Source organism: Myotis myotis, unplaced genomic scaffold (assembly GCF_014108235.1).
Source record: "Myotis myotis isolate mMyoMyo1 unplaced genomic scaffold, mMyoMyo1.p scaffold_m19_p_3, whole genome shotgun sequence".
In the NCBI taxonomy this organism is placed as follows: Eukaryota; Metazoa; Chordata; class Mammalia; order Chiroptera; family Vespertilionidae; genus Myotis; species Myotis myotis.
This window is the reverse complement of record NW_023416335.1, coordinates 165,548,556-165,565,635: the sequence shown is the minus strand read 5'-3', so window position 1 is coordinate 165,565,635 and position 17,080 is coordinate 165,548,556. Positions and strand designations below refer to the sequence as shown.

At 39.8% G+C, this 17,080-nt stretch overlaps 1 protein-coding gene across 9 annotated transcripts in view; it reads right to left on the bottom strand.

Annotated features, from left to right (window-relative positions):
- The window catches only part of SENP1 (SUMO specific peptidase 1), a 61,931-nt gene that overhangs the window by 14,660 nt on the left and 30,191 nt on the right, over window positions 1-17,080 (bottom strand). For all 9 annotated transcript variants that reach the window (XM_036297184.1, XM_036297182.1, XM_036297189.1 and 6 more), the window contains 8 exons: window positions 15,543-15,581; window positions 14,003-14,087; window positions 13,617-13,772; window positions 12,311-12,442; window positions 3,732-3,935; window positions 2,503-2,582; window positions 1,509-1,593; window positions 890-985 (listed from right to left, as the gene is read on the bottom strand). In XM_036297184.1, coding sequence (XP_036153077.1) covers window positions 890-985; window positions 1,509-1,593; window positions 2,503-2,582; window positions 3,732-3,935; window positions 12,311-12,442; window positions 13,617-13,772; window positions 14,003-14,087; window positions 15,543-15,581 — 877 coding nt within the window. The remainder of the gene's footprint in view (window positions 1-889; window positions 986-1,508; window positions 1,594-2,502; window positions 2,583-3,731; window positions 3,936-12,310; window positions 12,443-13,616; window positions 13,773-14,002; window positions 14,088-15,542; window positions 15,582-17,080) is intronic.

Here is a 17,080-nt window from a genome sequence, read left to right as displayed (position 1 = left end):
GGTCTTTCAAATTTCTCCTTCTTGATTACATGTGATTCTTTTTCCTTTCCATTGCTTTTTCCTATTACTATTTTCTTTTCTTTTTTAATATATATATTTCTTATTGATTTCAGAGAAGAAGGGAGAGATAGAAACATCAATGATGAGAGAGAATCACTGATCAGCTGCCTCCTGCACGTCCCCTACTGGGGATTGGACCCAAAATCTGGGCATGTGCCCTGACATGGACGTGAACTGTGACCTCCTGGTTCAGATGTCAATACTCAACCACTGAGTCACAACGACCAGGCATCCACTGCTATTTTCCATTGCGGTGTCCTCAGAAGTTTTATTGGGCATTTCCAGGTATCCCCTGGCTATACCTAAATGTCTCTTAAGAATTCTGAGAATGTCTACCAAGTCCTCTACATTGAAATCTTGAGGATGTAAGATCTGAGACCTGAAAATCTAAAAGTCACTTTTTAGAGGAAGAGTTATGGGAACTGTAAGAGTCAAGAACTATGATGGAAAAATCCAGTAAAGCTATTAATTCAAACAGAAGTAAAAAGTTAGTTGAGGTTAGCAAAACTTGAGTGCTAACTGAAGAAAATGTGCTCTGGTCCCAGTTCTCCGTTTTTACAGGCTTTGAAGTAGGTGGGCGAGGTGGGCAGAGAAGGCTCTGCCATTGCCCAGGATTCTTTGACTTCAGTATGTGATATATGGAAACCCAGGATGTGATCTATTATTATCCTTCTTTGTCTTATGATGTGGCAGGCAGTAACCACCAGTGTTACAAGCTACAGGCCGAAGCAGAGCCCCCTAATCAAAGCAAGTAGAGAAAAAAACACCTGGCGGGCACCTGGAGACAGGGTGGACAGAGAGGTCCCTAACCCCTGAGGCCTCAGCTCACCTGTGTGAAGTTGATTGGTCTGTCTTTGGTAATGCAGTCAGCATATTTGCAGGCAAACATCCCACAATCACTTCCATTCATCTGCTGTGGAATTTCCTAAAAGACCAAAAACAATGAAAAGGTAACATCTTTCCAAGGTTCTTTCCTTCTTGTTAGACTATAAATAAGAACCAAAGCAGATAAATTTTACAGGTTTCCCTGAATTTTGAAGAAATGACCCCTCGTTCCCCACTCAGAACAACATAGGCTCAGAGAAAAAATAGAGCTTCTCAGGCCTGTGGAATTCATATTAACCACATAGGAAACCATCTCAGACTTCCATGGCACCTAAGGGTGTAAAATCTGGTCCCTCCCAGTAGGGCCAAACAATCAGCAAACACACCTTACAGGAGCGAAAAGCTTAGCAAAATAGCTGGGCATTTAGAAAACCTAGCTCTACATAAGAAACACATTACCAGTTTTCCCACAAACAGCTTTCTCTATCTTCCCCAAGGAACAAAACAACCAAGCTGAAGTCAAGACAGACACTAAGAAGCTCCCTGGGAATCAAACAGTAATACCTTTTCCTTCCCAACTACTCTCATGTCAGGAACTTTTACCTCATCAAGATCAAATGTACCTGGCTTTTCTTGCTGAAGAGCTGCCAGCCATTGGTGTCAAACTCTTTCCTTTTCTTGTCAATGCTCTCCTGCTTTAGGTATTGCCTAAAGGTATTGGGAGAGAATGAGATGAGCTGTGGAGAACATGGATGACCACTGCCACCCAAAGAATGGAGCAGACAACCCTTAGGAAGAGTTTTCATATATGCTTCTGAGAAAAAACAGTATACAATGTTGGGTGGGGTATCTTTACACTGCTAAGCCTCCTTTGGGACTCCCACAATTCATGCCTACCCTGTCCACCCAAGAGAAACATGATGTTTCTCTGATAACTAGGGTTCCTTCTATCTACTGTTCCTCCTGAGGAACGAGCTTTGATTCATTTCCTTGGTTTATATGGTCCTTTCAAATTCAATCTAATGGAAGAAGAATGTTTCTCTAGCAACATCAAACTATTTATTTACTATTAGTCTTGAGTCTCCTGTGCAAAAATTCAATACAAGCCAACAATATGTTGAGTATACACCTAATATGGAGCATTCTTCATAAGTGCAACCTGCTCACCATTCTGGAACCTATCTACCAGAGTGGTACAGGGAGGAATAAGCATTTTGGAAAGAGAAACAGATAGGGTATAAACAGATTTGCATTCTGGTTCCCAGTTAAGCCACTATCTAGTAGGGCCTGGGCAAATAAAAATTACTCTGTGAGTTTGGTATCTTCATCTGCAATATTAGGAGGTTGGATTAGATGATTTCTAAATAGTTTCTATAACTATATGTACATACCCACTCTATATTTTAGTGCACTAGGACAGTAATTGTCCCCATTAGGGCATATATTTGGTATTAGTACATTATTAAACTTTACTTGTAAAGTAAAATATCCATTCTTACTTAATATAAAAATTTCCTTTATTAATTAGTTCAATGAAGGTATAAAATAACTGAGTTCAATAGCTGGAAGACAATATATACTGACACCATACTCTTCCGTCCTCAACTCCTTACTTACAAAAGGATCCTGCAGGCTTCGTTGTTTATCCCACCCATAGAGTCGTAATAGGTAATATTCTTCTTTCTAAAGTCCACAACCTAGGAATAAAAAAAAAATCTGTGTTTATAAAGTGAAGAAGACTGGTTTCTCAGCTTTTCCCTTCCCTGGAACCTTTTGCCAGATTTCCTGTGAAATCATAACATGTATGATTGATACTGTGCATCACACCATGCTTAATCAGCAGAAGACAGAAGAATACAGAACTACAGTGGGGGCTGATCAACTGCTAACCCCATTAATTGCCCTAAAACCTTTTTCTGTATTTAGGGTCCCCATCCACAATGTGGGCAACAATGAAGACACAACATGTTCTTCAAAGAATGTAAGTTCACTGAAGTCATTTCCACAGTTTCAGAAAGATAATAATAGATTATGGGTGTCATTTCTTTACCTGGAGAATTTCCTTTGGCTTTATGTTTTTAAAATGTAATTCAAAAAAAGACTGTGAAATAACTCTCATACTTTCATAAATTCGTTAAGCCATGTTCTCAGAGTCATAAAAAATATTCAATTACCAAGTATGCAAGGCCAAGTCATGATTAGGCAGAAAATAATAGCCACGGGATCTGAACTGGCAGCATCATTAGGAAGTCACTTTTTATACAGGTTTTGATAAATTGAGCTAAATTCTCTTGCCTTGTAGTTTATTGATGTCCTTAAAAAGAGTTCCAAAATTGTCAAGCATGATCTAAGTACAAGTGAAGGAAATAAAAAATTAAACTAAAAAAAAAAAAAAAATTCCTCTGCAGGAATCCCTCTACAGGAGGGAATTCTTTTTGTTTAGGAAAATACCTTAAAGACACATGTAGCTTTTAAAAGATGGGACACAGCCTGAAAAGACAGATGCAGTGCAGAAATTACTGAATTGCTCTGCATAATAAAGAGGATGGGAGTGTAAAAATTTAAAAAGTCACTTTTTCTCCCCATGCTTTTACCTTGAGGCTGCTTAGACTTATAATTCCTTTTTAAATATTTCCAGAAAAGGAAATTCCACAGCTTTCTTCAAAGTCTAAGTATCTCTCACTCTTAACAGAAAGTTCATTGATCTATCCAATTTCTAGCCAACTAAATACTACTGTTCTCTCAATCATCCAGTGAAGAAGTAGAACTAATACTCACTATTCTCTGTGTATTCTATAATTATATAAATCCTTTTAAAATTTTACCAAAAACAAGTGGGTACTCACAGCAAGACACCAGTGCACTCCCAGGTGAATGGGCACCAAAAGAATGTCAACAGAAAATACATCCACTTTCTTTGTCCAGCGTTTCACAGCCTGGTAACCAGCTGTTTTTAACTTAGTAAAAAAAAAGGTATTAAATGCATGTACACTTGGCAATCCCTTCTCTTTACTTCGCTCCATCAGCATATTCATGTAGAAATTGATGATCTGTGGGAAGAAATTATATGTACGTATTATATCAGGCCTTTCATAATAATTGTTATATGAAGGAAAAGCAGTGTTGTATTGTACAACATATGCTACTGTTTCCTAATTAACTCAATTAAGACTTTAACATGCAACAGCCTCATGGCCCTATATTGAATTCTGACTAGAAGGGAGGCTATAAACAGTGAGGTGGTTATAAACAGTGAAAACAAAAAGCTGAGGTCATATATATATATATATATATATATATATATATAAATAATGGAGTTGGGGATACATATGGGCAGATGCTGGCCAGAAGACAGGATGGGGTCAAATCTGTTAACAAGGCTAAGACCAACAGTTCAGTTCTTATACGTGGGTCACCTGTTTTTATACAAAGATAGAAAAATTTGGTTCAATGCTAACGATTGTCTTTTAGCCTTTAAGCTAGCTTGCAGAGACAAACTGTTTTGGTTTCAAGCAGACCTGAATAACAGGATAAATCATCAATTATACTGGACAAAACACTTATAAAATGACAGTAGTTAGCAACGTTACCTTTTATAGAGGCACACTTGAATATAGTATAAAAACCAATGTAACTAAGACCTGGAATTACAGTTACACACCAAAGAGTAAAGTTCTCCCCAGAATCTGTATGGTTAGCTTTCTCATTTTTGTTGATTCCATTTATGCCTTCAATGTCAAGTATGAATGAAAGAAATTAAAATGCTTGAACAGGAAATATGTGATTCTTTCTATTAATGAAGCAATGTGTTCTCTAATTGTGACTATGTTGTCTATGGTTCCTTGAGGTCCAGGGCTCCTTGGTACTAAAGCTGGTAAGTTACTGGGCCAGAAGTTACTGCATACTTACTTTATGTGGTCAGATGAGGCCAGGCCAGTGTCTGTCAACTGCAAGGAATGAATGGGCTAACTGATCCACAGCTTGGAAATATGACTAAGAAAACAGGCATGTTTTTCAGAATGCTTTTTGGGGAATGGGAAAATGCCCCGGTCCTTTGACAAAATATTTACACATTAGGATGCCAGAGCAATGAGCTACTGCCCAACAGTAGGCACCTACATACCGGGCAGGCAGCAGGGACCACTGCCAGGAACACACCAGAGCATGGTCTAGACTAGAGAAAGGGCCTATAGATGAGGATACCTAGGCAGTTGCAGGGAAACCACACTTGCCATGAGGCAGAACTGGAGGCAGGAGGGAGAGGGGATGACTAGGGTTGAAGAAAGACACTGTTCTGCCTATATCTCTGAAGACTGAGCAATGGGCCCAGCAGGCCGAGAGAGCTTAGGTTGTGGCTAATTCTCTGCCTAGTGTGATTCCCAATAGATAATTGGAACTCAGTTATTTTAAATAATGATAATGAATTGAGACACAATTAGGATTATAGCTTTCTCAATCTAGATTTCCTATATAATTCTGCCCCCAAGGACAATGGTGCTAATAATGCTTGTAGGAATGAAGGCAGCCAGGAATACAGGAGGGTCTGCCCAGCAAGCACAGATTAGGCTATAATTAGGCTATAAACTACATTATCTAATGAGAGAAAACCAGCAAGAAGGGACTGATTCCTCTGGCGTTCTACCCACCCCACAATATTAGCCATGTTATGACAGTAAATCCTTCAGTCTAAGGGGTGAAGTGAATAGGCAGATGACCTGCCAGTCACTGTAAGCCAAACCTTCTATGGGGCAGGCAAGTTACATATTTGAGGCAATAACGACTCAAGGGAAAGCTGGAAGGAATCAGGCAGAGATAAGGACAGCCAAGCAAATGAAAGCCATGGAGATATTTCTTCCCCAGGTGCCCATAACTGTGACCTTTGGGATAATTACCCTGAAGTAAAAAAGTATGACATAAATGAATGTCAAGCTTCATATGACTATCCTATTTTTTAGGAGGAAAGAATGCTACAGACCAATGAAGTTTAGCTGGACTTACACTGCCTGAGTTGTTTGGGGTTCTTTTGGAAGAGTGGACTATAGACCAACCCCTCCAAACAGAAACAAAGGCCTAGCACTCAGGACACCTAACACCATCTGTTTCCTTTAAGAACCCCTCTCCCACTGCTTTAGCTCTGCTCCAACCGACATTTCTCCACTGGGAGGGAAATGGCCTCCTCCAAAGTCAGCTTATTAATTAGCTCCAAGAAGTGATGTGGGTTCTTTTTCATTTCTCTTGTATCCCAGTAGGAGGGAGTGTGGTGGCCTCAATGTTCCCTCCCATTGGCTGAAAATGTATAATCTGACATCTGAGGCAGAATTTAGATTCAAGTTTCTCTCCTTGGTTTTTCAGCTATTACTCTGTCCAAATGAGGAAAATTGCCATAGTTCAGCCAAGACACAATCATACCAAAAAAAACAAGCTAGGAATTAGAGAACAAAAAGAATCCTACATGTCATCTCACAGAGGAGGGCTGAAGATGAAGGAGAAAGAAATGAGAGAAGGGATCACAGTACTTAAGATGAAAAAGAAGCAGTGATGGTCAGAGTATCTGCTTATATTTTGTGAAGACAAGGGTTCCTCCCCTCCCATGGAGAGAGCCTTTCTACACACAAGACTCTCTTAGCTCCAGAAGATCTTCAATTGCCTTTGAAATAAGGGGCTAAAAGTAGCAAACCAGCCCTGCGCCTACTGTTGGTCTTGCCAATATATCAACATCTGAGGACGACAGCCAGTGTTAGTCCACTTGTCACTCTTTTGGGGACCCACACTTGCCTCTGCTCACTATGGCTCCTGGTGCCTAAGGAGCTGCCCTTCCTGCTGCCTTCACAGTCTTGGCTATGAGCGCCTGCTTGTCTATGCAGTCCTGTTTGGGGGTGGGATGGTTGTTTATAGTGTCTTGTTCCTTTGTGATTTTATTTGAAGAGCAGCCAGGATAAAGCCGAAAAAAAGCTTCTCTTTAAAAGAAAAGCCTACAATGTTTTCAAACTAAGGATTCAATCCTTTTCCTGTATGTTACCACAATGACATAAATGGCCACTGCTATTTGTATCTTCCTTTTTGCCCACTAAACCAGCCAAGCTATTGTTTTCTCATGCATTTAGAAGTAAAACATCTCACTAACAGTAAAACCTTGACTTTTAACCCTTCCCAATGTTACATTCTGAAACCCTCAAATTGGCTTAGGAAAAAAAATGTTCTAAAAGTTCTGGGCATGACAGTGTTCCTGAGCAGAGATCAAGATAACTTTTAGGGGAAACAAAGCTGTTTTTCCTACTTTACCTCTCCTAGATTTTTCACCTTGGTCTTCCAATCCTGATTTTTATTTTATTTTTTTTTTATTAATCCTCACCCAAGGTTATTTTTTCCATTGATTTTTAAAGAGTTGGGAGGGTGGGCCCTAGCTGGTTTGGCTCAGTGGATAGTGTTGGCCTGTGGACCAAAGGGTCCCGGGTTCGATTCTGGCCAAAGGCACAAGCCTGGGTTGTGGGCTCGATCCCCAGTAGGGGGTGTGCAGGAGGCAGCCAATCAATGATTCTCTCTCATTGATGTTTCTCTCTCTCTCCCTCACTGAAATCAATAAAAGAAATATATATAAGAGAGAGAGAGAGAGAGAGAGAGAGAGAGAGAGAGAGAGAGAGAATTGGGAGGGAGGGGAGAGAGAGAAACATTGATGCAAGACAGATACATCAATTGGTTGCCTTCCGCACACACCCCGACTTGGGGCCGGGGACTGACCTGCAATTCAGTTACTTGCCCTTGACCAGGATTCGAACCTGCAACTCTTCAGTGTGCGGGCCGATGCTCTAATGCAGTGATGGCGAACCTATTGAGCTCGGCATGTCAGCATTTTGAAAAACCCTAACTTAACTCTGGTGCCGTGTTACATATAGAAATTTTTTGATATTTGCAACCATAGTAAAACAAAGACTTATATTTTTGATATTTATTTTATATATTTAAATGCCATTTAACAAAGAAAAATCAACCAAAAAAATGAGTTTGCGTGTCACCTCTGACACGCGTGTCATAGGTTTGCCATCACTGCTCTAATGACTGAGCAACAGGGGCCTGGGACTATTCTGATCTTTAAATTAAACCTATCCTAGCCAACCACAAAGCCCAAAAGACTAACCAAGCAGCAATACCTGAATATCATGAGTCAGAAGGTCATTCACGCCTAAGATTTAACCTAATAATATTATTAAAACCAAAAAGGCAGACTTCACGTAAAGTTCTGTGTATTGCATCCCTCATTGTGAACATGTGCCCCATTTTTTTCTCACATGGAAATTTAAGCAACAAATTATTATAATTACTTGCTAAAGTTTTAGAGAAAGGTAGGCAATATCAATTTTTATGGAGTCATGATAACTGTAATTACAATTCTCTGTATTACCCACATAAATCCTTGGTTAAGTAAAAGGACTAGTTCTATTAAGAAATACTTTAAAGAAGTAAACTATAATGATATTAAATCTTGCAAAAGAAGACCGAGAGTTCACAACTGAAATAGGTATCTATAATAATAAAAGCATAATATGCAAATTGACCGAACAACCAAACAGCAGAATGACCATCCAGACGACCAGACCATGCGATGACACGCACTGGCGCCAGGCCAGCCAAGGCAGGTGTGATGTGATTGGTCGGGGGCCCAATCACATCATGGGGCCCCACCGTTGCCCCATGATCGCCGTACAGAGGGAGGCCCAGGCCACTGGGGCGATCGATAAGTCGGGGGGGCTCCACGATCGCCCCAGAGGGAGGCCCAGACTACCCTGCAGCGGGTGGGCGGGGCCTCCTTCTTTGGGCCCCAGTTTACTTGGCCATTGGCACTGTGGCAGGTAGCCTGGGCCTCCCTCTGCTGGGGCGATCCATCACGGGGCCCAGCTGGGTGGGCAGGGCCTACCTCTTTGGTGTGATCAATTGCGGGGCTCCCGGACTGTGAGAGAGCACAGGCCAGGCTGAGGGGCCCCCCTCTCCCCCAGTGCATGAATTCTGTGCTCCAGCCCTCTACTTTTTAAATGAATATAAATACTTAAGAAAACCTACTAATTCCCTATCAGAATGTTAGTTTCTAACAGGCAATAACTTTGAAAGCCTGAGAAGTAAGGTACTTTAAGAATGGTGCTTTTTAAAATGGTTCTCATCATCATTGTGGACATGTGACTTGGCACCTGCTTTCAAGGTTACCATTATTCTAAACTCAGAAGACAAGTACTCCCTACAAGTTATAGGTAGGCTTGACAGAGATAAAGTAGACAAAGAATATTTCCTTCCCCTCATCTCTTCTAAATAACGTAATTTCCATTAACTTTGCTTGCTAAAAATCCAGCCTCTGAGGGACCAGGGAATGGAAAATATGTCCTGGTGAATGCTGCCTCTGTAAGGGACCTCACTGAGGTAACTGCCATATTAAAATAGCAAGAACTTAGCTCATAGCCTACTCATTGCTGCCCCCTAGAAGGTTTTGCATAATCTACAACAAACAGGTCACATTCCTGTAGAATAATTGACCCCTTCCCACTTAGCAGTGGCAGGCAAAAAATGGTAAGAGACCAGAGTTAATGACTCCAAATCAAAAACACTTAATTGGTGGATACTTTTGACTGTCATTGATTTTCATTTTGCCTTTTGATCTGGTAAGCCTTTTTTTTTCTTCTCTATTTGTTCCAATGTTTTAATATCACTATTTTGAGCCAAAAGAAGCAAAGGTGGCCTGGCCCATGTGGCTCAGTGGTTGAGCGTCAACCCATGAACCAAAAGTTTGTCATTGATTCCATTCCTGATCAGGCTACATGCCCAGGTTGTGGGCTCAATTCCCATTAAGGGGCATGCAGAAAGCATAATCAATGATTCTCTCTCATCACTGATGTTTCTATCTCTCTCTCTCCCTCTCCCTTCCTCTCTGAAATCAATAAAAAATATATATATATTTTTTAAAAGAAGCAAAGGTAGTTTTCCCTAAAGCCCCTAAAGCAGTGGTTCTCAACCCTCCTAATGCCACGACCCTTTAATACAGTTCCACATGTTGTGATGACCACCAACCATAAAATTATTTTCGTTGCTACTTCATAACTGTAATTTTACTACTGTTATGAATCATAATGTAAATATCTGATATGCAGGATGTATTTTCAGGGGTCACGACCCACAGGTTGAGAACCACTGCAAAGCAAGTATCAAACCATACATTCCTTACTATTCTTGGTCAAAGATATTATTCAGAAATTGATGAAAATTTGTATCTTATAAATTCACAGTGGCAAAGAGAAAAGGGCCAGTCCAGCTGGCTCCAGAAAAAAATTAACATGCTGGGCATGGCATATGGCTCTCAAACTCCATACATCTAATCCTAAAACGGGATCCAACTTAAGATTCTGAGGCAATATGATATAACTAGAGGCCTGGTGCACAAAAATTCGTGCACTGGCAGGGGCGGGGGTGTCCCTTAGCCCAACCTGTGCCCTCTCACAGACTGGGACCCCTCGGGAGATAACCACCTGCTGGCTTAGGCCCACTCCCCGGGTGGCAGATGGCAGGCCCGGATCCTGCACTGGGTCGCAGATGGCAGGCCCTCTGCCGTGCCGCCCCGCCTCACTGCCCGCCGCACACGGCAGGCCCGGCAGGCGGCGGGGCGGATCGTGATTCGCCGCGCCCCACCCTACCGGCCACTGGGCCGCGCACATGGACAGCAGGCCTGGCGGGCGGCGGGGTGGGGCAGGTGGATCGCGATCGGCCGCGCGCCGCCCCACCGGCTGCCAGGCCATGCACACGGACGGCAGGCCTGGCAGGCGGCGCAGCGGGGCAGGGTGTGCACAGGGACAGCAGGCCTGGCAGGCGGCGGATCGCACTGTGCCACCCCGCCTGCAGTATGCAAATTTAACGGCCATCTTTGTTGGGTTAATTTGCATACTCTTCTGATTGGCTGATGAGTGTACGAAGGTATGGTCAATTAACATCTTTGTCTTTTATTAGTGTAGATATATGCTTAGGTCTGAATCCTGGCTCTGATATTTACTAGCCATATAACCCCACAAGTTTCTTAATCTTTCTATACTTTGTTCCTTCATCTATCAAATAGAGATGATAAAATAATAAAATCCAAGGGTTGTGGTGGCCATTACATGAGCAGAAAGCATAAAACACTTAGAACAGTGCCTACATCAGGCAAATGCTCAATAGATGTTAACCAATATTATTATTTGGAAAGTCTTTAGTATACAAGACAAGGATACACATATGTAGACTATCCAGTGCTTTCTATTCCAAGTATCTAAAAATCCTCCATAGTTGTGAAGCTTAAATATACCCCAAAATATCAGTCAGGGGTGCTGCTAGTGAGCCTAAGAAAGGGGGCAGGTACTTAGAAAAAAGCAAACTATTTTCTTCTTTTGCTTTGAAATATCTTTCTGAAATAAAACAAGCACCTCCAGGTATAGGAATAGGACAGATCAGTTTAAAGACTATAATGTAATATATTTACTTAAAATAATCTGAACTCTCAAAAGCTGAGAGTCATAACTTTTTTTTAACCAATATATCAAATATTTAATAATATAACTTTTTAAAAAATGTCAGTTTTAAAAATAGGCCATTTTGGAAAGCTTATATATAACTTCAGTGACAAAGAACAAGTAGAGATAGAAGGGGAAGTAGCAATGGATTCCTAGATGGAAACCATTCCTTCCTGCTATAATATAGTCAGCTATTAAGTATTTTCTCTGAAGATGTGAGGTGCCTTAAAGACAGAAACAATACGAATGAGTGAATGTCCTCTCCCTCAGTGTACAAACTGTCAATATATAAAAAGGTAAATGAGCACTTCTCAGACTTTAAAGTACATAAAAATCATCTGAGATTTTTTTTTAAATGCATATCTCTACCACACTGCTTCATACTTATTCAGGAGAATTGAGAATTGTGACAGTGGATTCTGATCCAGGTTATCCAAGGACCAAACTTTGAGACTCAAACAGTGTGATAATGCCTTGATTTAATTTCCACTTACTATCCTATATAATAAAAGTATAATATGCAAATCAACCAAACAGGGGAATGACCAGTTGCTATGATGCACACTGACCACAAGGGGGCAGACGCTCAACACAGGAGCTGCCCCCTGGTGGTCAGTGCACTCCTACAGGGGGAGTGCCGCTGAGCCAGAAGCTGGGCTCACGGCTGGCAAGCGCAGTGGCAGTGGCGGGAGCCTCTCCCATCTTCGCTGCAGGCAGGCAGTAAGGAGCAAGGGGTCCAGGACTGCGAGAGCCCTGGACTGCGAGAGGGATGTCTGACTGCCGCTTACAGGGGATTGGGCCTAAGCTGGCCGAGGACATCCCCCAAGGGGTCCTGGACTGTGAGAGGGACTACGAATCTCATACACTGGCCTCTAGTTTGAACATAAAATCAGGTGCAAGATTACCTCATCATTGAGCCAATTCAGATGGTTTAGAGTTTGAATATCTTTTCGTGTAATGGTCAAGCGGAATGCTTCACTCAGAACTTCATCCTGGTTCCCATTACGAAATACATTCTTTATCTCTTTCTCCATTTCCTAGAGAAGCAAGAGGTGTCAGAGATTAAGCATACATGGCTTCAGATACACCAGATTTCTCATAAGTCCACACTATCCCCAGACAATTTATCATTAATCAACTGTTTACTTCTAACATTTTGGTTTCTATTCCTTCCAGTAGTAATCTCTCTGATTACTTCCTTCTATCCCACCTTGTCCTCCCCCTCTCTTTTTCAGCACAACAGCTCAGACCCTTGTTTCATTTTATTCCTGCTATGAAATACAGTATTTCATAAGTCTATGAAAAGTATTCTAAGTCTATGAGAAGATCTAATTATATTTTTGATCCAAACAATTTTCTGAGAAATAGAATATTTCCCCAAAGGTAGGAAGAGCTAAGTAAAGGTAGTCTCTTTTATTTTATGTCATTTCTTTAAAGGTAGTTTCTTGTAGAAACATTTTCCTGGATTTTTTGTTTGTTCTTTTTTAATGTAAAACATGGAATCCAATACAACTAAAAAACATGTACTATACTCACCAGCTATGTGAGTTTCTCAAACAGAAGGCTAGACTAAGGAACAGATTACTTTAAAATGTACAGACTTTATGTATTTTCTAAATTTTATACTGAGTTTTTATTACTTATAAAAAAAGTAAGCCTCAGCTTACTGTACATGACATGAAACACAAATTTATTAAATGCTTTTTCACTGAAGTTGCTAAAAGCCACCCATAATTGTTTCCTCAATGTGCAATAATCATTTAAAAATAAAGCCAACACTGGGCTGTAATACAAATGAAAGCACGAGTATGCAATACAATTTTTTCATTTTTTAAAATCTTATTTTTCAATTACAGCTTACATTCAATATTATTTTGTATTAATTTCAGGTGTACAGCACAGTGGTTAGACATTTATATAATTTATGAAGTAATCCTCCCACCATAAGTCTAGTATCCACCTGGCACCATACACAGTTATTACACTATCATTGACTATGTTCCCTCTGTTGTGCTTTACTTCCCCTTGACTATTTTGTAACCACCAACTTATACTTCTTAATACCTTCACCTTTTTCACCCAACTCTCCTCCCCTCTGGCATATGCAATACAATTTAAATACCACATGTTCTATTACATTTATGTTTTAAACTGGTCCAGAGAACTCTTTCTAAATACAACACTTGCTAGTACAGGAATTATATAATTTACCTCTGTGATTTCAGGAAATTCATCTTCACTATCAGTTAATTTACGACCTTTTTTTTCTGTTTCTTGGGCAATTGTGACAGGGATCTCCTTTTCAAGAGGTACACGAAGACGCAGTTCTACTGAATCGTGTACTGAATGTTCCTGTTCCTGTAATCTCTGAAAGACAGAACTTCAGAATAAGTGGAATACAGAAATATGCTATCTCGCTATGTAAACTGATTAGTACTAGCTGAATAGACCAAGAACATTTAGCATTTATCACAATGCTATGATACCATACTATTTTGCAATTACAACAGCTTTGACCCCTAAATACAGATAACCTTTCAAATTAGTTTCAATTTGGATATGCTATTTACTTATAATCTTATCCCAATTCTTTTTACCTGGTTTTGAAGCTGTAATGCCAGTGCTTTTTGCTCTTCAATCTGGCGCCATCTTTCCCGTGCTCGAGAATCATAAACACTAGTTCTAGAAGTGAAAAGGAATGTGACACAAATGCAGACCACTCTTTTACTATCAGCCCATTATTGATGTACAGTGAGCATTAAATATGAAACCCTCATACACACAGTCTAAAATCCTGACACTAACTTACCACTATAAGTGAAACCACATGGTGTTATTCAAATTTTCCTACTGTTTTTATTGAAATAGTGAAAATTATTAGTTTGTTGCCAAATATGAACAGGTGGCTTTTGCAGATATTTGTAAATGTGTAGTCTTTTTCTAAAAACATGCTTGTAAGCCCAGCCGGTGTTGCTCAGTGGTTGAGCATTGATCTATGAACCAGGAGGTCCCAATTCGATTCCGGGTCAGGGCACATGCCTGGGTTGCGGACTTGATCCCCAGTAGGGGGTGTGTAGGAGACATCCGATCAATGATTCTCTCTCATTGATGTTTCTATCTCTCTCTCCCTCTCCCTTCCTTTCTGAAATCAATAAAAAATATATTTTAAAAAATAAACAACATGCTTCTAAGATTATGGAGAAAATTAAGCTTTATTTTGGAAACCGAAAAATGAGACTGAACCCCAAAGGAGAAAATAATACAAAATGTCATTGAGGTTTTAATTCAAATATTGTATTTATGAACCAAAAGAAAAAAATATGGGTTTATTTATTTATTTATTTTTTTAAGAAAATCAACACTAGGGGGTTTGGATAACTTAAAGTGAGTTCTTAAAACTGGAGACTAAAAGCTTTTAGTGATTTTGCAAACTCCAGAAATAGAAATTAGTCAATAAATTAGTTTTATCCATGTGAAAATAAGGGCATTTATTTTCCTTTCTATATAATTGCTAATTTTGAAATATTTTTCCAATTCAAGTTAACTTCAACTATTATCCTATATAATAAAAGGCAAATATACAAATATACAAATCAACAGAACCATGGAACCACCAGACGCAATGAGGCACACTGACCACCAGGGGGCATATGATCAACGCAGGAGCTGTCCCCTGGTGGTCAGTGCACTCCCACAGGGGGAGCACTGCTCAGCCAGAAGCCAGGCTCACAGCTGGCGAGCGCAGCGGCAGTGGCGGGAGCCTCTCCCGCCTCCGCAGCAGTGCTAAGGATGTCCGACTGACAGCTTAGGCCCACTCCCTATAAGAAGCGGGCCTAAGCAGTCAGTCAGACATCCCCCGAGGGCTCCCAGACTGCACGAGAGCTGAAGGACGCCCCCCACAAGTGCATGAATTTCATGCACCAGGCCACTAGTAAATTTAATAAACATGAACATAGAAATGTCCTACCACCAATAGAATTAAAAACCCCCAAAACTTAAAAGTTGTTTAATAAATAGCTATACATAGGGAGTTTTTACTGATTAAACATAGGTAGGATGATTGGCTAATTGATTTCTTCTAACTAAAATTAGGAAGTGATGGAGAAGAAAAAAATGATACCAAAAATAATAACTTACAATTCTTTGATCCACAACTCTGCCTGGAAAAAAGTAGGACTATGGGTGGGAAAGAAAAATATGAGCAGGAGGCTTATGAGAAAATTCAAATATTGTCAACAGAAAAATCAATCATTTAAATAATTTACAAGAATGCTTTACAAGTATTGAATAAATACAAGGACTAAATTACATATTTTGTAATTGGGAACTAAAGAAATATAAATGAGTCATTTGCATACATTTTCCATAATAAAATACACTTCACTGATTGCATGATAACTGATTCTTACAGAATGCATTCCTTGATTTCTGTCAAACTTCTGTATCCATAGCAACTTTGTGGTGGCAATTGACAAATGAGTATAGATAGGTCCAACATGCATGCTGGTTGATAGTTTCATTTATGTTAACAGGTAAGATGAAAATAACAAGGATACATCATAACTTCATTATTTGTCAATAATAATGTGAGCAGTTTCTTTGTTAAATCAGATAATAGTTTTTAAGTAATGGTAGAATTTATCTTCAATCTTTTGTACTATTCACAATGTAATCACTGCAAACATGATACACTTTTAATTGGCATTATTGACATTTTCTCCATCACTTTAAGGCTAGTTCATCAACAAAACAGTAAGTCAAGCACTGATTTGTGGTGTGGGAATTTTCCATGATGTAAATGCTCCCACTATGGCCTACTTCCACCTACCAAAATGACATCAATGAATGTGGAATTGGGAAAAGGTGTGCAAGAGCACATCATTCTATAGTATTTCCACCATACAGATACGATACATGCCAATAACCTTAGATGGATAATAGTAAAATGAGTAGGAAATGATGACTTTTGAATACTTATTACCTTTGTTTTCAATATAATTTATGTAACTGCAAGTTTATATAATTACATTTTGAAATAGTGGTTGTGTTTAATAACTAGCTCTCAAAATTCCTTGAAATTTAACAATTACCTCTTGTGAACTAGCTCCACAGCTATTCACTATGGAATAAGGGTGAGTTTTTGAACTTGCAGATAGGAGATTAGGTTATGTCCCTGCTTTTATTCATGAGCATCAATATGATATTCAGGCACATTTTCATAAAATGCAGCTCTTCTAAGCAAGAACATAGCAGTAAAATGCCTGACAAATGTGTCCTGTCCCTCGGCATGAGTGAAGAGGAATTCCCAAAGAGATGAGGTCAGATCCAATAGAATAGGTTTCCTTCATGTCTGAGAAACTTTATGACTCATGTTCTTGGTCCAGCTCTGGGTTTTGCATCAATAGATATTCTGACATGCAAAGCTACCTCTCTTGTGCTGCATCCCACTGATTTCAGCAAAACTGCTTTTGTATTTGGACACTCTTGAAGCCAAGAAACCCTTCTGAATGTAATTGTCATGTTATTGTTCTTACTTTTCTATTTTCTTCTACACCTGTACTATAGTTAAAAAGATGACCCAAAGTTCAGCAGAGAAACTAAGTTTAGCATAGCTCCTTACTTGCATGAGACCAACATTATGTGAAAGAGTACATCACTTGTCAAGATAATACATT